This window comes from Leptodactylus fuscus, chromosome 6 (assembly GCF_031893055.1).
Source record: "Leptodactylus fuscus isolate aLepFus1 chromosome 6, aLepFus1.hap2, whole genome shotgun sequence".
In the NCBI taxonomy this organism is placed as follows: Eukaryota; Metazoa; Chordata; class Amphibia; order Anura; family Leptodactylidae; genus Leptodactylus; species Leptodactylus fuscus.
In genome coordinates this window covers 75,370,603-75,394,812 of record NC_134270.1, presented here as the reverse complement: position 1 = coordinate 75,394,812, position 24,210 = coordinate 75,370,603, and the positions used below count along the sequence as shown (strand labels likewise).

The 24,210-nt window shown below is 40.2% G+C and overlaps 1 protein-coding gene across 1 annotated transcript in view; it reads right to left on the bottom strand.

Annotated features, from left to right (window-relative positions):
- Positions 1 to 9,411: 9,411 nt before the first annotated feature.
- Positions 9,412 to 24,210, bottom strand: part of LOC142209581 (cathepsin D-like) — a 51,843-nt gene continuing 37,044 nt past the window's right edge. Inside the window, exons 4-9 of the mRNA XM_075278590.1 lie at positions 23,960 to 24,078; positions 18,149 to 18,348; positions 15,752 to 15,874; positions 14,805 to 14,949; positions 12,414 to 12,512; positions 9,412 to 9,633 (exon numbers count right to left, since the gene is read on the bottom strand). Of these exons, the coding sequence (XP_075134691.1) occupies positions 9,472 to 9,633; positions 12,414 to 12,512; positions 14,805 to 14,949; positions 15,752 to 15,874; positions 18,149 to 18,348; positions 23,960 to 24,078 (848 nt within the window). The 3' untranslated portion in view covers positions 9,412 to 9,471. The remainder of the gene's footprint in view (positions 9,634 to 12,413; positions 12,513 to 14,804; positions 14,950 to 15,751; positions 15,875 to 18,148; positions 18,349 to 23,959; positions 24,079 to 24,210) is intronic.

Below are 24,210 nucleotides of genomic sequence, written 5' to 3'. Positions count from 1 at the left end.
TAGGAATGTGTTTCATTATAGGTTGCTGATGATGGGACATATGATATGATCTTCCATCACAATCCATTTTCAGAATAAGTGGTACTCGGGGGAGAGGACTTGCTAACATAGGGTTTTGGAATGCAAGAAAAATAAAGGAATGCAGAAATTCTAATGAATGTATATTAGTAAATTGGCTACATTTCAATTTCTAGTATTTAGTAAAGACCAACCCCTTCTAGTCCGGGACGTCATGTAGTGTAAATGCTGCAATGTCGCCATAGCGGGAACTCTAAGGCAAAAACCTTAGCGTTTTACAGTACTAACAAAATGGATGGGATACTGGCGAATCCCATCCATACATTGCAGAAAAAAATCTGTAACGGAAATGCTTCAATTTCAAAATTGCAGAATCTCAATTATAACCACGGAAACACTAGTGTTTTCCATATAGGCATAATAGGGATAGAAACTTTGCTGTTTCTTCTGCTGTTTTATCCGCAGAGCTTTTTGGCTGCTTCTTCCTACTTGGGGCCTTAGCCTTAAGATGGCTTCAATATCCCTGTACACTGTTCTTATATGCCTTTCAACTTTACACTTTCCCTCAGTATCTGTAAAGAAATTAAGGTTTTCTTCTCGTTAGAAGCAAATATTTGTATCTCTTCTTCTGTCTTCCTTTGATGTCAGGAATATTTGTAGTTTCACCAATTACACAGGAGACAAGGTGTATTATTAATAAGATGTAGCAATTCTGTCTGTGATCATATATGGAGCCTTTGAACTAAACTGAACACTTAGTAAAGCAAATCATTGTTCGTATGGCTGAGGAAATTAATAGGCAAATCCGTTTTCAGTCCTTTCCACACATTTAGGGTATAGTCACAGAAGAAGGTGTTGCGATGCATGGTTAAAATTCCCAAGCCAAAACCCACAGGGATTTTACTAGGCTGGTTCTGAGATGGAGTTATTGATGCATGTTTTTTTTTTTTTTTTCATTTTTTAAAAATGTTCCACCTGTAAAAATAGTGCATCATAAACGCATTACAAAACCATAGCAGGTTATGGTAAAATGCATATGTTTTTCCATGAGATCCCATTATTCTGTTCGGAAATTAAACAAACTTCCATCATATGTTTTACACAGGAGTGAATGCAGTCAGACTGGGTGCAGAAAGGAAGGAGAGCTATTTGGCTTTTGCAGCATAGATGTAGACTGTTTAGATTTTAGAGAGCATGACAATTTTTCAGCAGAGCCCCTAGGCTTCCACTAAAGTTTCCCATTTTGTTTTCTACACCCTATATAAATTTATAAATAAGAATACTGAGCATTTTGACCTCAGATGTTTACATTTATTATCCAAAAATGAATGTACAGCTGATAATGAAATGTGAAAATTGCAAAGTTTCGGTTCCCAATGTTGTGTCAGCTTGTGTCAACAGAGACACCATTAAAAAGTAACCTGGGGAACTGGAAAAACTGTAGATTTCACTTTTTATTGACAGTTGCACATTCATTTCTAGAAAAGAAATTAATGCAACACTCTGGGATGGGGTAAAATGGCCACTATTTTCCTTAATAGATTCCTTGAGGGCTTTAGTTCAATGGTGCATTTCTTTAAAAATGTCAGTTTTCATTTTGCACCCATCAGGTGTGCGTTAACTTTTGAGAAGCACCCTTGGGGTCACTCTACACCCCAAGAAATTCTTTGAAGGGTGTAGTTTCAAAAATGAACTGATATCTTTTTAATTTTAAATTCCTTAATAGCCCACCTTTCCACATTAGGCCTGAAATATGTGTGTTGCGCCTTCATTCTTAGGGCCCGTTTACACGGAGTAAACGCATGTGTATTATGTTGTGTGATGAGCACTATTGGGGCATCATACTGTATGAGGGAACTAACTGAGCATTAGATTAATGATGGGCAGTAATAAAGCATTATACAGTACTATACGAGTTTGAAAACTAATGGGACATTATACTCTGCAGTAGGTGCTAATGGAGCATTATACTGTGTGGGATAGTAATAGAACATTATACTCTGTGGTGGGCACTAATGGGATATATACTATAATATACTTTATGGGCAGCACCGCACCTCAACAGCAACTGCCTGAGGCGGCAAAATGCCGGGGGTCGGCATTTTTAATAACCTAAGCCAGTCCAGGACAAGCTGCATGCGAACTGTCCTGGACTGGCTTAGTTTATGGCAGCCCGGCAGGTGAAGCGAGCACTGGCTTGGGGCGGCCCAGTGCTGCTATATCGCTCACCTATTAGCAGCAGCGCTGCTCCAACAGCCGCCCCTTATCCTTAGCAGAAAACAGGTCTCCCTGCCTGCTCTCTGCATGCTAACGCCGCCTCTTCCTCCTCCCCCTCCTCCCCACATGCCGGGTGACGTGGCGTCTGCAAGACCCCAATCTATTTAAAACTAATTCTGTGTTGCTGTAGACACCAAGACAGACAGACAACATGTCTGCTTCTCTGTGTGGGAGGCATGATGTGACGTCACACGCCTCCTACGCTGAGACGCAGACATCCTGTGCGCTGTGATTTCGGGTGATGAAGAGGAGACGCCGGCTGCATCAAGCGCTCCTAGATAGGTGAGTATAACTTTTCTTTTTTTTTTTTTAAGGCAAGTTGTGGGTATTTTAAGGGTTGTTAGGAGGGAGCACTTTATTTATTAACAGGAGTTATTGTGTATGGGAAACACTATTGGAGTATTATACTGTGTGGTGGGCACTATGGACCATTATATTGGGTGTAGGGCACTAATGGGGCATTAACCTGTTTATGCCTTGAGTTTCATTTTTGGAACGGCAGCCTCATAGCACACAACTCAAAAATTTCAAACTCCGGCATAAATGGGTTAATGTCCTTCATACAGTATAATGCTGTTACACATATCTTCCAACTTTTAAAGTACAGAAAGAGGGACAAAGTGTGGGTGCGCTGTGGCAAATTTAGCCCCACCCACTTCTGAATTAACTCCACCCATCCATTTCTCTTTGGATACACCCTGCACCCCACATCCCTCCCCCCCACTGTACAGAAATATACCCCCTATCTCCCTCCCACAGTACACGCTGCACCCCACATCTCTTCCCCGACATTACACCCTGCACCCCACATCTCCCCACACAGAAGTACATCTTGCACCCCACATCTCTCCCCCACAGTACACCCTACACCCACATTTCTCCTGCACACACAGTCCACCCTGCACCCCACATGTCCCCCAACACAGAGTCCACCCTGGACCTCACATCACCCTCCCCACACGGTAACTTACACCCCACATCTCTCCATCTTCCTCCACTGCACAGATACAGCTTTTCTTCTTGCAAGCAAAGACATGCCTACCCAGTTATGTGACCATCTGATGTCAGACAGGTCCTTCTGAGTGGTCCCCCTGACGAAGCCGTTAGGCGAAACGTGCGTCGGGGCACGGTACGGGTGGTAGGTGCTTTATATTATAACTATGGTCTTTGGGTTGGTTCTTTACCTTCTATGTATATAATTTTCACATATGTCTCTCTGTTGTGCATTCTTACCTATGGGATATTTCTATCTGCTTTGGAACTGCCACACTTGCAACAACATATGAACCCTTATTATTTGACTGTGACTTAATGACACCGACGTAATCCATGTCTCTGACGTCATTGAAGAGGAGTTATGTTGAAGTCCTGTAGAGGTAACCCTGGATTATGTTTGGCGCCTCTACTGGGCCTCTGATCATTATACTCTGGGGTCTGAAGTGCCAGAACAGTGGACACACCCCTACAATGACCCCATTTTGTAAACTAGATCTGCGGTACAGGGCCCACGGCCATCTGGAAATGGTTATGGTAGTTCAATCTGTCATAGTGTTTTGAAGGAGACTGTGGGTTCCCTGGCTTATAGATTCGGTCGCACCTCTGACCAATGTGACCTCTATAGCTACGCCAGCGCTACAGCCTTACACTGGGTGTAACAAAGTGGCAATACTCTACAAATAGGAATAATTGCATGGCACTCCAGAAGTTTATGTCTGATGGTGTTACTTCTGACAACCTATGTGCTGTCCTCTGAAGCACAGATGACACTGTTCAGCTGCCTAAGCAAGTAGCAGGGGCGTAACTTGAGGAGGTGCAGAGAGTACAGTCGCATCGGGGCCCAGGAGCCTATAAGCACTGGTATCAGTATTGGGATTGCAGTTTCTTTCTGGCCCATAAGCCAAGGAGACTCACAGATTACCCTAACCACACTAAGGTTCATTAACCTCTTCAAGACCAAGCCTAAAATAACCTAGATGACCAGGCCTAATTTTTCAAATCTGACATGTGTCACTTTATGCGGTAATAACTTTGAGATGCTTAAACTTATACAAGTGATTTTGAGATTGTTTTCTCGTGACTCATTGTACTTCATGTTAGTGGTAAATATTGATCAATATTTTTATATTTATTTATAAAAAAAAAAAGTAGGAAATTTGTTGGAAAGTTGGAAAAAATCGCAATTTTCAAAATGTGAAATGCTCTGCTTTTCAGATAGTCAAATCACACAAATACATGAATAAATATTGTACATCTCTGCTTTATATGGGTATCATCTTGTAATTGTCCTTTGATGTATTTTAGACATTATAAATCTTACAAATGTAACAGCGATTTTCCAGATTTATATGAAAATTTCCCATACTATTTTTTTTAGGGACAACTTCAGTTCTGACAGATATTATAAAGGCATATATATTAGAAAATCCAATAAATCACCCCATTTTCAAAACTGCACCCCTCAAATAATGCAAAACAGCATTTGGAAAGTTGTTTATCCCTTTAAGTATGTCACAGAATTTAAAACAATATGGGGGTGAAATTTAAACATTACATTTTTTTTCAATAAAACATTCATTTAGCCCTAAAATTAACACATTCACAAAGGGTTAAAGGAGAAAATGCATCTGACAGTTTGTTGTGCATTTTCTTCCAAGCACAGAAATACCCCACATGTGGGTGTAAACGGATTTTTGGGCACATGGCAGTGCATGGAAGGGAAGGAGTGACACTGAGGGTGCCTTCACACAGAGTTTACGCTCCGTGTATTCTGTCTACGCTCTCTGTATTCTGTCCATTTTACACATTAAAAATACACGAACCCTGGCCCTGCTCCCGATGCCTCCTGCAGGACCATCTACCTGTGGGCGGCATCTCATGTCAGGGAAAGTTTGCTGACCACTACTAACTATTACTTATGAATTTTGCTAATGCACATTGTTAAAGAAAAAAAATTTGGCAGAAACACCTTTCCCAAGTACTTGTGAAGAGAGCTATGTAAGAGACATGACCTAAAGGAGATGCGCCATACATGTACGGTGGACGTTAGTAAAGGTTTAAAACACACTTGCTCAGAGACTTTATATAGTGTTTCTTCCACGTCTCTAGAAATGTTTGTTCTGGTGAAAGTTTGTGCAAATGTTCTAGACTGTACTGCTGAATTGTGGAGATAAAGATAGGGACATTTAAGAGAATTGATCAGAGCTACAAAACCAGACATGGACCATGCACAATAGTGATAGGGGAAACAGCAGTCCCTACTTGTGCTTGTGAAGACATCCCCCCAGATTTAGCTTCTCATATTCCCAGTATTCTTCCCTGCTCAAAGCTCCACTTTCAGCAGCCACTTTTGGGAAAATGTAATACTACCACAAAAAGAAAAAACTTGTCAAAATGTTGAAGCATTTTATTAAATTATGCACAAAGCACTTTTATTAATTGCCAAGTGAGAAGCAGAAGTAGTATCTACAGTATAGCTGATGTTGTACACACAGCTGCCATGCTTCTTAGGTCTTGTCAGGCTTCATTTGGGTCTTTTCACATGACATTAAGGGTGCATTCACACTACTGATACTCTGCCTGATTCTGAACTTTAAAACATGTTCAGAATCAGCGCGTATAAAGCAGCTCTGCTCATGCCGAGCCGTACACGCCAGCACTTCCCATTCACTTCAATGGGACTGCTTGTAGTGAAAAAAGCAGCCCATTCATTTCAATGGGGAGTGCTCGTATGCCGGCTCCCATTGAAATGAATGGGAACTGCTTTATACACGCTGATTCTGAACGTGTTTTAACGTTCAGAATCAGGCAGCGTATCAGTAGTGTGAATGCACCCTTATAGTGGACATTTACCACAGGTGACATGTAAGCTGTTATTGCATGCATTAAATGGATCCATAGGGCCTTAATATAGTCATGAAGGTTAAAAGAGTATGTTTTGCTCTCTAGTTGTTTACTGCGGGTCCGTATTAAGGTTGGTGGAGGCCCCTGGGCGAAAAAGGTGGGGTCACCATAATTTCATGAACGTACAAAATTTGTCATTTCGCCACCTGGGCTGCTGATCCGCAATTTAATAGGCAACAGATTTAAAGTGGCCTCTGACATGTAAGGGTATGTTCACACATCAGTATGCCATCAGTCCATTTGAATTCAGTTTGAGACTAAAAACGGACTGATGCACATACTGATTGTATACTGACACCTATTTATGCTGATAGCAAACACTCTCCATCCCCTAGAGGACAGATAAGGGGATTAAAAGTAGAAAATTGTAAGCAAAGTAGAGATAAGGACATATAATAAATGTGAGAGGAGGAGGGAGGAACTCTCACAGTACAGCGCGATAGGCGCTACTGTGAGGAAGGGTGTTCCTGACTGACTGTGAGAAACGCCCTTCTGACAGTGAAGAGCTACAGTACCGCCATCGATAGCTCTTCACTCGGGGAACAGAGCATGAAAGCCGATGAACTCAGCACACCATCGGCTTTCTAGCGGTGTATAAAACTACATGTGCCTCAAGTGGTGAAAGGTCCTCTTTAAGTGCTGAATTTTGGAATCTTTGGGGTGTTCTACCACATGCTACACATGATGTCATGCACAGAGATGGGGGAGGAGGTTTACATGTGTGCTGAGCTCATAACTTCTCTTTGATTTGTAAGTCTGATAATCTTTTTTCCACCCATTGTTTTAATAAAAAGTTTTTGGTTTTTTTTGCAACTCAATATCACAATTGCAGCAACCTTTGGGTCACAATGCGCCTCCATTCACAGGGTGGCACAGTTATCTTTGTTCAAGCAGCCATTACCAAAATTGCTGTGTAGAAGTTAAATGAAGCCAAGAACTTACATCCAGCTTCACGGCTCAGCTTAAAGGAATTGTCCAGGAATTGGATAAACTCCAAATTGGATTTGAGGCAGATGCAACATGAAAAAAACACCACCTCAGCTCTGGGTCCCTGGAAGCTCTGTAGCTCATGTGACAACTGAGGCCAATGAGCGTCCTCAGTGGTCACTGGTGAGGGACTGGCGACGTATGTAAGTCACAATACCTCTCTGACGACTGCTGAGGCCACAGGGCTTCTGGGACTAAAGCACTTTGTGTTAATGAACAAGATACAACGATGGACACCGGTGTGCTGGGGACAGGCGAGTATCATTTCTTTATTTTAAAAATACCCTGAATCACTACAGAGTGCACTCAGTATTATGTCCCACATGCCCCTTCATGGTATAATGTGGCATAGTGGCCCCTCCACTCAGTATAGTATCCCATAATGGTCCCTCCACCTAGCATGTCACATAGTGGCCCCTATGACTTTTGTTACAAATTTTCCCAAAATTTTGTTTTTGGCAGGACCCAAAATTTTTGGACATCGCCACTTATAAAGCATTATTATACTCTGGAGTCTCTTTAAGGAGCTGAAGAGACCCTAGAGTATAAAAGCCAGGTGAACCTCATGAGACGAATCTGACAAGGTTCACCCAACGAATAATCTCAGGGACTTGTTCATTTTACATTGGTTGAAGCACGCTCTTAACAAGGTGAACACCTGCTCTAGGTACCGCCACAACCGGTGAGGGTCCCCTCTTCTTGGTCAGTGGTGGAAGCCCCAGATATGGACTTTTTGTGAAAAGTGCTATGGAATAAAATGTGATATGTTTTTGTTGCTGTATTATCCTCACTGCTGTGACTTGCCAATGTGAAGGCTATGCGACATTCCGGGGGTCTTAGCCTTAAAGTGTAACTCCCAATTTACTTTTTTGTTTTGCTATTGTGTAGGGGTGTTTGGTGGACATATCTGTAATATACTTATAGTAATATACTTACAGTAATTACAGCTACATGGCTTTCATTTCACTGTCAGGTAGAATCTGTTCTGTACATCTGTACTCAATGCAATATGTAGAGCTTTAGCATTTGCTAAAGTGTGGATGATCATTTAGTTACAGTGATACTAGGGAATTACATGTTAAAGCCTTCTTTCTATTAAAAGGAAATTACTTAAGTATATTACCAACATGTTCATCAATCACCCCCTGACACAATAGCAAAAAACAGCGACGTAACCAGGAATGGTGGGGCCCCGTTCACCTTACCAGTCTTCAATCTCCAGAAGGGCTCAGCGCTGTGCTGCTTGCTCCACAAAATAGATCCCCCGCAAAGCTATCTTCTTCCTGTGCAATGTCTCCGACCCCCCAGCATCAGGACGCATGCTGAGGGAGGGGACATACTGTGGAAGGTCCTCTTCAATCTCCAGCCTACGCGGGGAGAAACCCCCCCCGCTAAGGCTAAAAATAGGACTGTCTACGTCCCTGGGCCCAACTCCACCCCCGCCCAGAACCCAGGGCTCGAGCCTCAAAAAGTAGTTATTTAATTAATTAAATTATTTATTTTTGCATATTAACTAGTGAAGGGGCCTGGGCCCCCTAAGGTGTCGGGCCATGTGGCAGCCGCTATCACTGCTACCATGGTAGTTACGCCACTGGCAAAAACAGAAATAAAATAGGAGTTTAATGCCTAGCATTGTATTTTGAAATGGGGTTTCACCAAGTCTGTATAGATTTCAATATGATATGAGTACTAAAACAAGCAGGATATGCTAAACACTTGTGTGTATCAACCACTGACCTATATAAAAAGAAATTTATAAAATATTTAACCCTTTCCAGACATCCGCCGTACTAGTACGGAAGGGGTTAATATCTTGTTGAGCTAGGTTTACCCATTAATTAAACTGATATATTTTTCGTAGAGAAATTTGACATGAGACTTGTTTATGCTAATAGCAGGGTAGTTCTGTCCCTGTACTATACTGCCATTATATTGCAGCATCTTCAGATTGCAGATCAGAAATGGCCCCCACATTGGTCCACTAATTCCATATTATTGTAGCTCAGCTCCATTCCATAATAATGGATACAACAAGTGTGGAACAGTTTTTGGAGAAAAAAAAAAAGCATTTGATATAATCATATAAGCTTGTCTTTTGAGAACGGGAACCAAGAGATGTCAAGTTTGACATAGTATATTTTCAGTGGGAAGCATAGCGCAGCAACTTTTACATGTAGGCAGCTTTTTTTGTAAATGTTTTTTTTATCTTGAATGGATAACCAGTTCTTGCTCACAGTTGACATAATGCATAGCCTTCATTTTGCTAAAGCAATAAGTTACATTTTCTATTCATACTGCTCTTGCAAAGCCGACTTGGTTAGTATCACGGTCAAAGACTGTGTAATATCGACCAATGAAGACATCTCCCAAGATCCAGAATGGTCCTGAAGGTGGGCGTATGTCTATTCCCATGAATCCACTAAGACATACGGTCTTTTCCATTTTTGATATCTGTATAGACAAGATTTAAACATATGAATGCAACATTTCCCATTGACAATTTGAAGAAATGAGAGTTAGGCTGGGGGCCCCATGTTGCAAAAACACTATATTTTACAGCACTTGAAAAATGGAGGGGATTCTGGGTAATACCGTCCACACATTGCAAAAAAAAAACCTGCAGGAGAAAAGCTGCGGTTTTCACAGCCTGGTTCCCACCCAAAATTGGCAGAGAGAAAAGTCCTGCTTTCAGACTTTAAGCAGAATCAGGAACAGAATCCATGAACACTCGTGTAAATCTAGCGTTACTCTGTATGGAATACAGGCTTGAAGTACAGGACTGTGTAAAATGTAGAGTAAAATGAGGGTGGGGGAGGGTCACTTCATACAGTTATATCTCAAACATTATATAACATACTGTACATATATAACATACAAACCTACTTTTTATGAAAGAGTCTCTTCTTTCATATGACACTAAGGTTGCAGTGGTCTCCAGAGATATGACTGGTTGAAAACACAGTCGGGAGGAGTATATTTATACGCAGCTGCATAATATATATATATATATATATATATATATAAATATATATATATATATATATATATATATATATATATGAGATAAATATCCCATATCAAACAGTGATGTCTCTGGAAATACATAGCACTGTAACCTTAGTGTCATATAAAAGAAGCAAATCTCCTCTTTCATATAAAAAGCAAGCTTGCACGTTTTATAATGTGCAAGATATAATTGTGAATATCATACCATTGATAGCCATGTGGGTAGAAAATAAGTATGTCTTAAACAATATTATGGAACATATACTGTTATTTTTAATTTACACTTTGCGGGGTTTTATATATAATTGCTATGCCATGAAAAAGGACAATCTGTGGCCTATTCTTGTCTCCCTTGCTCAGTTAAAGTGCACCTCCAATTATAAAACAAATTGTCATAAATGAATAGTATAAGTGAATATAAGAAAATTTGTAACATATCTTATTAACCCCTTCCCTCCTCAGACAATTTTTGATTTGTTTTTGACTCTCCACTCTCCAAACCCTATAACATTTTTATTTTGCTTGAAAAATTGTACTTCATAATAGTACCATTTAATATTCCGTAGGATTTATTGGGTAGCTGGAAAACAAAAATTCTGAATAGGGTAGAACTGGAGAAAAACTGTCTTGTGTGACTTTTCTTATGGGTTTTATTTGATGGCATTTCATGTGCAACCAAAATAACATGTCACCTATATTCTATGAGTCAGTAGAATTCAGTAGATACCAAATTTATATTGTTTTTTTTTCCCCATATATTATAACTAGAGATGAGCGAGTACTGTTCGGATCAGCCGATCCGAACAGCACGCTCGCATAGAAATGAATGGACGTAGCCGGCACGCAGAGGGTTAAGCGGCCGGCCGCCGTCAAAGCGGAAGTACCAGGTGCATCCATTCATTTCTATGGAGCGTGCTGTTCGGATCGGCTGATCTGAACAGTACTCGCTCATCTCTAATTATAACCCCTCATAGAAATCCAAAATGTTACAAAAATATTTCTGGGAGTTGCCATTTTATGACACTCGTAACTTTTTAAATATATTTCTGGGTACAGAGATGCATATGGTGTCTTTTTTTGTGTGGCCAGATATCCTTTTTAGTTATGGTCTATTGCTTTGATAGCTTTTTATTCTAATTTTTATGGGAGGTAAAATGGGGGAAAAAACAGCGGTTAAGGGTTAGGTACTTTAGATTTTTTTGCTACTCTATGCGCACTGACAGTTTATATAGTCATAGAGTAGACTGCCTGGTAAGACCCTTCAAGTCAAGGCAAAAGTGGGAATGGCCTTTTTAAGGGGCATGGCCTTCATAAATAGTAAAAATATATATAAATAGTTACATATATCCAACCCTTATATAATAATATTAGACCCCAGATTAAACAATAAACCATTTTTATTTACACCATTTAGTAATCACTTAAAAATTGGTAAAGCCTTATTTTAATATTTTTTATTAGGTTTTTTTTTTTTTTTTCATACCAAGCTTTTTCTTTCCAAACATATATATGATACATAGGGAAATCTCTCTATAAGTTAGTTATATAGATATATATTTAAACAGTGGCATAACTACCAGGTTAGCAGCAGAAGGCCAGGGGAGGTGAGGGAACATTAAAAAAAAACAAACAAAAAAACAGCTACTTACCTTTCCTGCACTCCGGTAGGCTTTGGGCCTGTTTGGTGACGTCCCAGACATCACGTGGGCCATGCATTTTGGGATAATGAGTGTGATTTATTTAGCTAAACCATGAAAGCAAATCTAACAGACCTTGGTATGTTTTGGGAGCAAGCAGTGGTATTTTTTTCAGAATTTTTATTATTCAGTAGTCCCTATTACAGCATTACCTGGCATGCTAGTCAGAACCCTGAAAGGATAATTCTGGCAGTAAAAAGGGAGAGGGCTGCTGCCATAGAGCAGAATATGTTTCTTTTCTCATTTATAGTTAGTGTTTTGTAATTATGATATAAGAGCAAGAAAAATCATGATATGAATTGAAGTGTCATATAGAGAATTATTTATTTTTTATTTATTTGGCTTCTGGCTTTAGGGATGATTTAATAATATGTTTTTCAGCAGCCTCCTGCCCCTTCCAACTCCATAGACTAATATGTAAAAAGTAACTCAACCTGACAAGTTGTTTTATAATTGGAGGCACGCTTTAAGATATGAAAACCTAGCAAAGACTTGAAAGACATATAAACTTTTTTGTGAGGTTCTTACCTTCAACACATAGTCTTCTGCAGTGAGATTGTACTGCACTCCTCCCAAGAGAAAGGAAATTGTCGGCAGAGAGGATATACTATTGCAGTCAACCATGTACTATAAAAGATAAAGAAACAAAATATATAATATGTTAATCGTGACTGTATGGACAAGACCAAAGCAAAATAGTTAGATTGAAAACGAAAACCTTCGAGCAGAAAAAAAAAATCTCCTACACCAACTTTACACAAAAGTTTGATAAAAATAAATTTTCCGTGTTAAGGCTTTATGACTGTGGCTACACACACTTTATAACGTTTTAGGGGTTCATTGAATGTAAAATGTTATGCTACCAGCCCATAAGAGTGTGACTACATGCCCCATGACAGTGGAAGCACGCACCCTTTAACAGTGCTAAACACATACACTGTAACAGTGCCAGCCACATGTATCATAGCATTGGCAGCTACGAGCCCCATACAATTGCCCATAAGAGTGCAGCTACACTTCCTATTAAAGTGCAGTCATGTCTTGTAAAGGTGCAGATGCATGATCTATAAATCATATCTTCCAAGAGTCTCTTTAAGGCTGAAACTCCACGTTGTGGAAATGCTGCAAGAATGGCTGAAAAGGGTAAGGGAAATATATAGGAAGCTCTTATACTTCAATCTTCTGCTCAATCCACTCCTGGCTTTGGCTCAGAAAAACGCAGCTAAATCTACACCAAATAAAGCTGTGTTTATGTCATGTGGAGCCTCAGCCTTATGGAGGGGCTTTCTCTACTGTTGACTAGAGATGAGTGAGTAGTACTCAATCGAGTAGGTATTCGATCGAATACTACGGTATTCGAAATACTCGTACTCGATCGAGTACCACTCGCTATTCGAATGTAAAAGTTCGATGCAGAACCAGCATTGATTGGCCGAATGATATACAGTCGGCCAATCAACGCTGGTTCTTCTTCTACCTTTAGAAGTCTTCTCCGTGCAGCTTCCCCGCGGCGTCTTCCGGCTCTTCATTCACTCTGCCAGGCATTGGGCCTGGGCAGAGCCGACTGCGCATGTCCGCTTGTAGTGCGGGCATCCGCAGTCGTCTCTGCCCAGGCCCGATGCCTGGCAGAGTGAATTCAGAGCCGGAAGATGCCGCGGGGACACTGCAAGGAGAAGACTTCTTGGAGGATCCAGCCCGACCCTCACTCGTGGACTTGGTAAGTATAATTTGATCGAACGTTGCCTACCCCTGAAACGAGCATTTTCCCCCCATAGACTATAATAGAGTTCAATATTCGATTTGAGTAGTCGAATATTGAGGAGCTACTCGAAACTAATATCGAACCTCGAACATTTTACTGTTCGCTCATCTCTACTGTTGACCCATCCCTCTGTCCCTCTTTGTTCCCTAAATTTCCTTATCTTTGATATTGGAAAGAGATGTGAAATATTAACCTTAACTATATTTCTATAGAATCTATCTGGTCATTAGCGGTCAATAGCATAGCCACACTTATATAATGGTTTGTTGCATTTTAGACCTTAAAATTTCTATATTCAGATACTGTATATGTTAATATTTTAATAAAAACTTTCAAATAGTGAAATATAAATTTCCCTTTTTGACAGTCCAAAAAGTTGGGAGGTGTGCAAAATAGCCTGATTCACATATAACATAACAAGGATACCACATAGCGCAGCGCAATGTGAGTTCTATGCACTGACCTGAGGCTACCACTCCCCCTCTGAACCTGGAAGGCATGTTAACTCTGAATCATACATCCACCTATATAGAACATGTAACTATAAGAAACTTTGTAATATATCTTATTAAGGTGATATGTTTTCTTACTAAGCTGTCCTACTGCTTCTTATCTTCAATCTGACTGCTTGTTTACATAAGATCCTTGCATTCACTGTCATACATATGGAGGGGAGGAGTAAGTGGTTGCTGCCGGCTGGTTAGTTGATATATCTCCTCATTCTGTGTGCAGGTAGTCTTGTATTTACAAGCCAAGCCCAGCTGTGTTAAAAGACCTTAGAGTATCAGAGCATAGCAGCAGCAATTATTTTAGTGTCTTTTTAACACTATTCCTATCCCTTCCCACTTCATAGACTAATATGTAGAAGGTAACTCTGTGTGAAAACTTGACATGAAAACCTACTTCTTTAATAAGCTATATGACATATCTGTACTATTCATTTATAAAAAGTTGTTTATAACTGGAGGTATGCTTTAACCATGTATTCACACACATTGATGCAAGCAGTAAGGACAAGCATATAAGACGTGTTCACTGACCACCAATTTGGTAATAATACTAGTATTTTAATTTCTATGCTTCGAACAGGAGGAAAGAACGAACAACCCATAACACTGCTGTGAAATAAGACCTGTGTGCCATATATAATCTCTTACCTCGCCGTTGAACAGTGGAAATGCCCCTATAGCCGTGTGAAGGGCTCTGATTTCTTCGACCGGACCTGTGATCAAAGATGTCCCGGTGTCCACTATGGCCTGGCAGCCGCCTTTACAGAGGATCAATTGGTTTCCAACTTTGACTCTAATGAAACAATGGAATGGTAGAACAAACCCTTTATACAGTGTATTTCTGTGGTTCTTGCTTTTACGTGGACTTGGGCTATACGAGTAGGATCATTATGCTTCCTATTGATGTAGCATTGCCATTATTGGCTTGAAAACCTCCACTTCTGTGTATTGGCTAAGCCAGCCCTTTCTCCAGCACAGCGGATAAGACAGAAGTGGACTAGCTTAGCTAATAAACTAGGCTATACATCACCTTATCCCCTTCATAACATTGACAAAGAGAGGGAAGATTTCTGTCTACATCAGACAGACAGTGGAATAAGTTGTGGGACCAACAGAGGTCGGTCTGAAATGGGGCCAATGGTGCAATATTCAGAATAAAAGTACATTAGTAACTTTTAATCATTTACATTTGGAACACGGCAAAACAACTTTTTATATGGCCAAACAATCCGTGTATTGGTGGTGTACAGGCACCTCTAGGTGGCGCTAAGAAGGTTACAGCACACTGCTACACAACTGAGCTTAATAATAAGACAATGTGTAGTAAGCTCACTCAAGTTATAAACATTGCCAACTTTTGTAAGTAAATTCCTGCGTGAACTGGCCTGCAAAGCACATTGCAAAAATCGTAGTATGGTCACGTCTCATTTTACTAAAGTCCCACCCCTTTTTGGCTGGGTGAATCACCCCCTTTTGGGATGTGATATGACACCTTTTTGTGACATGAACACTAAATGTGTCATCCACACCCCTTTTTTGACATAATCAACACAAGGTGTTTTGGTTTTGAATGATGTGAATGGATAAGAACTTACTCATCTATCTTGATCTGCCAGAAAGCCATGCGAGTCACGTTCAAGTAATGGAAGTCTCCAGTGTAGTACTTAGAGTCTATGCCTCCTAGCAAAAGTTCCCCTCCAACTAGAGCAGTGGGATCTCTTCAAAAACAAAATGAAACATATGATATCAGTGAGAACTTTTTCCTTGAGTGGTCCTTTAATGCATAATACCTTAGTATTGGCAGGCACAAGCCCCATAACATTATCCGCACATTGCCCATAACAGTGCAACCACATGCTCCACAATAGTCTAGCTACATTCCCGAATTACAGTGCAGTCACATGCCTCATAAAAGTGCAGCTACATGCTCCATAAATTATACCTCCCAATAGTCCTTCTTATGGAGAGACTGTCTCTGCTTTTGACTGATTCCTGTATCCAGCTTTGTCTGATATGTGCACAAAAAGGTGTTATATGCTACAAAGGTTTTGAGCATTTCTCCCTAAAATAAAAAAAATCTTGAAAATGTGTGCTGTTCATATTTTAATATTTCTATAGGTTTTCTTTATACCCACTATTACATCGGTCTCGCAGTCATTCAGGTTTTTTGCAGCTCGTGATTGGAAAATCTGCTTGTATACTTCTGTATGACCAGGACATATGCAGGTAGTGCAGACCAACAACTTGAACAGTTGGTTTATTGAACAGGGAAGGATTAAACCTGTATCACACAACAATTCCTTAGAGGCAGAATGAGGTTTCCTCTGTGGGAGAAGTTGTTTGTTTGCTTCCCATTGGTGTAACTTTATCACTAGTGTCCTTTCTCCAATGGTGGAAGACTCCAGGTGACCTGCAGGGGGCAGTGTCTATGTTGCAAATCCATGAGATCCAGACAGTGTTATAACAGATCAGCGGCAGGGCTGACTGCTCGCTGGTACCTGCTACATACTCATATTCTGGATCTTTAGGAAGTTGGTGGAACGTTCTAAAAGTAACCATAGTGCTTCTGACGCAGAAGTCATAGAAACATAGAAAACTAGGAAACACTACATTAATAACTTGACAAAGTGGCAAAATACTTATATTTATGGGTATATGCTTGTAATCTTTTATGTACAAGCAGCTAGGGGTAATCTGGTGGGCATTTACTCATGGGATGAATGTTGGGTGTTCCAACATACCCCACTGCCTTGGCCAGGGTATTTAGATACAGGGGTATGTCAGCAAACCGTATCTTTGCCCTGAGTGAAGGAAATCATATCTCCAAAGTTATGTCTTACAATTTATGGTGACATTTCAATACACCTATATCCATAATAGCCGGAACCAGGGCATGCCAAGAGAAAATAAATGCCACTGACAGCTGGCTGCCAGGGAAGACATCACTTGTGCTTGGAGCTTACACTGTGAATGCAGATTGAGAAACTCAAACATTTACTGCACTTGAAATCTTAAGTCATTGTATTAGCTGGGGTTTCTTAGCCTTTAAGTGTTTGCGTGTACAGTATTAATTGCTAACTACGACCGTCATCATTCAGAAATAATAATGGAATTTCACTAAAAAGGTCCAACCTTATTTAACATGCAGTATATGGATTTTCTTATTGCAGCTTGTCTCTCTTCCTAACACTCTGAACTGGTGCCAAGCTGATTAGTAGCAGCCAATGCGTTATTATATCCTTACTGGCCCAGAGTCAGAGAACAGCAGGTACGTTGACTGCGACCAAGAACTGGCTCCCACAACTTCCGATCCCAGTAGCAATATAGAAATAGTCTATTAGCTAAGCAAGAAAATGACAGTGTCTTATACTCTATTACATTCACACACACACACATACTATATGTTTTATAAATATGTATATACATGTCTACATTTATATAGACTTCAGGCAGATTCCGTAGAAACATCCCACTAAAGTGAATGTCATTTTCTTTGCCATTTGATGGATGGCAAAAAAAATGTTGCTGCAGATGTTGCATGGTTGGTCCCGCTGCAAAATCTGCTGTGTGAACTTACTTTGTGTGCTGCCATATTCTGCCTCTGTTTGGCACTGTATTACCCCCCAAAGGGTAAGCTTCTAGGGAAGAATATCTTTGTAAAGATTTTCTTACAGAGGGAATAGGGAAACGCTGGAGTCACATACAACCCAGGGAAATGAGCGCGTTTGCCACCCTCTTTCTATAAAGTCAATCTTGACTTTTAGTTTAATAAGACTAGGTTCACATCTATATCATGGATTCAGATTTGTTATATGACTCTTTGTCATATATACTGTATATTGTGGTTTGTTGCAGTGGCGGTCTTTGGGACATGAAGACTAGTGCTGCATGGCAAATGGAGATACAGTAAATATTCTGAAAGTAGCATTCAATGGAAATGTAAAAAATATGTTCAAAAATATCAATAACCATAATATAGAAATATCTCTCACCTGTTCAAGTAAAATGAAAATACATTCTTATCAACCAATTTTTGACGCATCATATTATCAAACAGTGGCAGGACGCCATCCACAGAGATTTTAGGGTACCCCATTCCAAGGATGCCATCGAACTTAGCAACAACAAACACAAATCCAGGCTGCTTTGCTGCTTCAGCAAAGGTCTGATTAAGAATTTGTTGTTCCCCAATCTGTAGAAAGAAATAACATAGTAACATGGACAAATGATCTATAGAGAATAACAGCGATAATAATATTAATATTTTCAACAATATGTTGACTGGGCAGTGGTATATAGCTCTAGCAAACAGGGAACTTGTCCTGGACATCTATCCCTTCCCAGTACCCACCACAGTTAACAATATCTCATAGTACCAGCTGTGGCATCACAAAACAACTCAGTGGCACTTTTATTTTTACACACTATAGCCCTATTATGTATACACTGTTATTTGGTGCTTTATGGCGGTATTGTTTATGTACTACATGGCCCTGTAATTGGCCTTTTATTATGCACTTTTACTACTTCTCATTTTTCTTGCTCCAAAAGGAATTAACCCTACCACACATCTTACACTATTCAGATAGTTACTCTTATAGATGGAGTTTGCACATTTAGGCTAGGTACACTAATGTTTGCATTGTCAGTGTGCTAGCTATGTTTTTCACAGTAGTCACACTGACTCATTATGTTGTATGGCCCATATACACGCCTTCGTATTATCATGGGTCTGTATATGGGACCGTGACCCTGTGGCAAAACTCAGGACAGTTCCTATACCTGAAGGAAATTAATTTGGCCATGGAGGCACGGTGTGCAAACAGATTTCATTCATGTGCTATTTTACAGTTTATGCAGTCTCATAGTTATTGCCCATCGCCCATCATTTCTGCAAGATGCCTTGAGAGTGAATAACACCTTCTCCTCATAATCAGCACAACTCAGGGCCACACAGAGGCTCAGTGGTTAGCACTGCAGCATTGAAGTCCTGGTGTTCAAATCCCGCCAAGGGCATAAAACCATCTGCAAGGAGTTTGTATGTTCTCCCCGTGTTTGTGTGGATTTCCATCCCATATTCAAAGACATACTGATAGGTAAAAATGTACATTGTGAGCTCTATATGGGGCTCACAATCTAAATTAAAAAAAAACAAATAAATAAAAAATCAGCACAACCCATCATAAAATACCCACATATCCTTAAGACCAGTGGTTTAATGAGTAAACTAATTTTAAGGGGAAATTGTATAGTATTAGCGCAGTCGTATCTTTCACCTTTCGTTGCAAAAATTTGTTCTGAATGCCAAACAGACATGCAGTTAACACCTCACATAGTGTCCCAGTTGGAGGGAAAGGAAGAGATTTCACCAATATTTTTTTGACAGCCTGGCAATGTCTGACTACAAACCTAACATTGTTTAGGTTACCACATTGCATTTGACCCATCAAAGGTCTAATGCCAAGATAGTGCTAAATGTTTGATCAGTAGGGGGTTCAACTGGTGGGATTCAGTGTTGTACTAAAGGACCTAGGGCCACCAGTGGATGTAGGTGCCCACTCAATTGCTTCCTGTTAAGAACCTACACCATGGCTCCGTCACTGAAAACTTACATGTGCTGACCATCCGGTGTTAATGATTATATCTCAGTATCATTATCCTCTTTAGTACTGTGAATGCCCCACAGAATAATAGGCTCCCCACAGTGCCCTCCAGTATAATACTGTACAGTGGCCCCACACAATATAATATGCTCCCCAGAGCTCTCCCAAAGTATAATGCCCAACAGTGGACCGACAGTATAATATGTCAACAGCCCCATATAATATAATATGCTCTCCCAGATCATCCACACAGTGTAATAGGCTCTCCACAGTACCCCCCAGTGTAATACTCCACAGTGTCCCCACACAATATAATATGCTCCCCAAAGGTTCAAGCTGCTTCAGACAAACCCCTCAAAATTCAATATTTGTGAGTTTATGCTCTCTGATTTGTTTCAGGATTATTATTGTACTCTGGTGTTTCTTCAGACCCAGGAGTATAATAAATAGAGGCCCAGGGGAGATCAGGGAAAATAAACAGTTATACTCTCCTTGCCTCACCTCTCCTGGGCATACTCGTGTTGTTTGACTGTTTCCGACTTCAGGTTTGCAGCTGACATCACATGGTGACACAGGGTACACTAACGTTATGACACCAAAGCACCTCACGTAACCACTGAGGCCCAATCACAGGGGTCACATGACAGTAGTCAGAGGCCAGAAATGGCCAGAAGATTATGATGGGGATGCCCAAGAGAGGTAAGTATAACATTTTGTTATTCTTACTCACCTCCCTTGGTCAGGCTTCTATTGGGAAGGGGCCTTTTCATGTGCCACCGAGCCCCTTTCCACTAGAAATGAGGCTGGGTCCCAACCCTGCTTAAGCCCACTGGAGGATCCTCTGGTTGGCTGGTCCCACACTGCTCCTATTACACGAATGGGGGCTGCATGGCTGCTTGGCCATGGCTCCATTCATCTCTGTGGGACTGATGAGGAACACCATTCCATGTCACATAAAAAAGAATACATGTGCAACACTGCTGTATTTACATAGGACACTCGATGGGTGTGATGAAAAAAACCTTACCTGTTTGTATTATCAGTGAATTATATTGTTTATGTGTATCCCTGCATGTCCCAATATGTATATACCTTTGTAGCATTTAAGACTAACCAACAGCAGAATTATCTTACTGTGGTCACAGGATCCACTGTGGTTTTGTCACCAATAGTTTGTGCATAGAATTACCTTTGGAAGTAGACAGGTTTAATGGCTTTAATGGATATCTATTACCAGCAAAGTCAATCAGCCATAAGGGAGAGGGTTATAACTGCCACTTAACAGAAACTTCTTCTTAATCAGAGGTCTGGAGCAACCCAGCTTTCCCTGACAAAGATTAAACATTATAACCCCACCTCATGGAGGAGGGGTGTATGACCAAGAAGCATCTGAATTAGATGGACACATGAATAGAGGGGGATGAACCAAGGCCCATCATTACAAAAACTTTTTGATACCAAGGAAACTTTGTCATACATTTTTGGAGCAGCAACAAAGCTAGGTGTGAGTCATTTCATCTGAGATCCTCTGAGCTCCTTAAAATAAACAAAAATGTAACTTGCACAGTTTTCCCGTTTTTCTCCTTTTCATTTTACAACTGTTTTGCTTGTATGCCTTTTATATGTAATTGAGAAATTGCAGATCCACATTCTCATTATCCCTAGCAATAATACTCTTATGCCCTATCTTGTGGATATTGGAATAGCGATATTAGTGGGAAGAAAAAAAATCTTTAAGCCAAAAGGAGTGAAGCAATGCTGTTGTTAGCGTGACTATTGCTCCATATAACGTTAAGGTGCAACCATGCCTAATCCCTATATACAGTGAAGGTGACCATATAAACTTAGAAACGCATAGAGGTATAAGAAACCAACGTTTTTTCTCATTCATTTTTGCAACATAAACTTAGTTTATCCCAAGATGCTACCAAGACATTTAAATCCCCCCATCAACAGTGCTTAACAGAAAAGGCAGTCTTGGCTAGAAAACAACATTTCAAGCTCTGTTTTAGTGAGAAGCCACTAAACCATATCATGTAGCATAATGATTAGAATTAATAATGCATGCTAGGCAGCCGACCATTGTAATTTTCACCACCTCAGTCTCTGGAAGAAATATCCATCTTTATTTAATTATGGGAAGCTGATGTTCACCACAGAAATGAGTGTTCAGAGCTCTTCATCCATGGTCAGATCTACGCAAAAGCAGAGCTATCACTCCCATTGCCTCCAATGTAAAATAACTGTGATCCTCCAGCACTAGAACAGCTGTGGGCAACAGATCAGTTGCAAACCAAATAAAATGAAGAAAAAATAAGTTTTGGAGCATTTACCCTTAAAGGGGTTGTCCTGTTATAGACACTTGTCCCTTATCCAGGCCCCAATCTCCTGGTTCCCAATGCAGAAGGATGGCAGAATGAAATTCCCCCTAAGGCCTCTTTGTGAATGGAGTTCCAGTGCAGTGCTGCCATGACTGGTGCTCCATTCACTACTATGGGGCTGCCAGTAATGTAATCTCAGGAAGTGTCTTCAGCCTCACAGAAGTGAAAGGAGCGCAAAAGGGACAACCCCTTTAAGATACACCTCAAATAGTGGTTTCTACAGTATACAGTAAATTTTACATAGAGTATAAACTTTAAATTGATGTCCTTTAAATTGTATAATTCTACAATACATAAAATACTAGAGAACTTTTCTGCCTATCTCCAATGAATTCTAAAATGGACTCCTAGCATTATAGTTATATTTTTTCCTTACTATAATCACTATGAAATAGTATTGCACTGGGAGGCAAGGACTCCTACCACCATAGATAACTATAACGCTAGGAGTGTATGTCTTGGCATAGTGTTCAGACTGGTAAATACAGCTCACACACGGACCGAGTTTAATACATGAAACTTGGTTGAGTGGAAGCATCCTTACATGAGCTATAATGTTAGTTGACATACAGTGGTTTATAGGTTAAAAGTTGGAAGGTTTTTGTCTTACCCTATATTCACAGAAAGTCATGATCAGCCATGTAATGGCCATTTATATTATTTATTTTGCATTAATACTGATTCATGTGATTGGAGCTATTTGCATGACTGAAATGTTGATTGTCTAGTCTATGGATCCCCCAATAAACTAGAAGAATGCTTGAAAACAGGCGCCCCTCAGGGTGAAGAAAATACATTATTTTGTGCATTGCTGTATACATTCTTTTTTACACATTCATCGTATTGGATAATTAATATTATTTTTGGATAGTGGGGGCTTATACACACATGTGGATACCCAACATGTTTGTTTATTTATTTTGTTTACTTTATGTGTTTTTATATGTAAAGATGTTTTGATTTTATTTTACTTTTTATTTGTTTATTCTTTATTTTAACTTTTTTTTTTTTTTTACTTTTTCCCCGTCCCACAAGGGGATTTGAACCTAAGATCCCAAGTGCAAGGTACTGCATTACATAGCACTGCAGCAAACCGCACATAGGCTCACTATGTGATCTTGGGTGGCAGATGATCTTGTCCCCAGACCCCTGGATGCCGTGATCGCTATTGATCATGGTATCCAGGGAATTAATCTGCTGAAGTCAGAGTATCTGTAAAAAGGTGAGGTCAGTTCCTGTGCCGCAGCATTAAATCGCCAAAGTATTATGGCGCTGGGTGTTAACTACACACTCAGTGCGACATAATAGTACGGCGCAGAGCGGGAAGAGGTTAATGTTTGTGAAACGGATGTCACTCCATTTTACATCCCTTAAAATGAAATCCATTGACATCCATTGACAGCTGTGAGTAGACACAATGAAATCAAGTTATGTGAATAAGGCCTTACTCTCAGAGTGAAATTATTTGCCCAGCATTCCAGGGTACAAAGAAACTCATGTTTGGCAAGGTTAAAAAAAAAATCAGCTGCGATGCCTGTTGCACTATAAGGACAGCATAAGGGTAAAGATCCACGTTGCAGAAAAGCTGCTTTTGTTGTAGATTTTGCTGTTGTTGGGGCCTTGTTAGGTCCGGCAGCTTACTTGCTTGCTATTTTCTGCAAGATTACTTTAGTTAGAAGAGGCTGACGCCTTTTCATAAATCTGTCTGCTGTCTTTGCGCCTGAATGAAAAATTGTGCCAGTTATGAACCAATTCCAGTGTCATTCTATTGCCAATGGGCACATCAAACACTTAAGGCATTTATAGTAAGTGGACTTACTGTGACTGTATCCTGGCTCAAGAATCCAGTGAGACTTCCAGTTCCATACTGTATTGAAAACTCTGTACCATTCCTCTTGTAAGTGGTGGAGGCTCCAGAATTATATCTTTTGTGAAACCCTACAGTGTAGCAAAATAGGAAATGCTATTATTACAGTTGTATCACCACAGACTGAGTGGCTTGAAAATGCCATTGCTCAACCTGATATCACAGTAGAAACATGTTGTGTTATGATACACATAGATACTGTG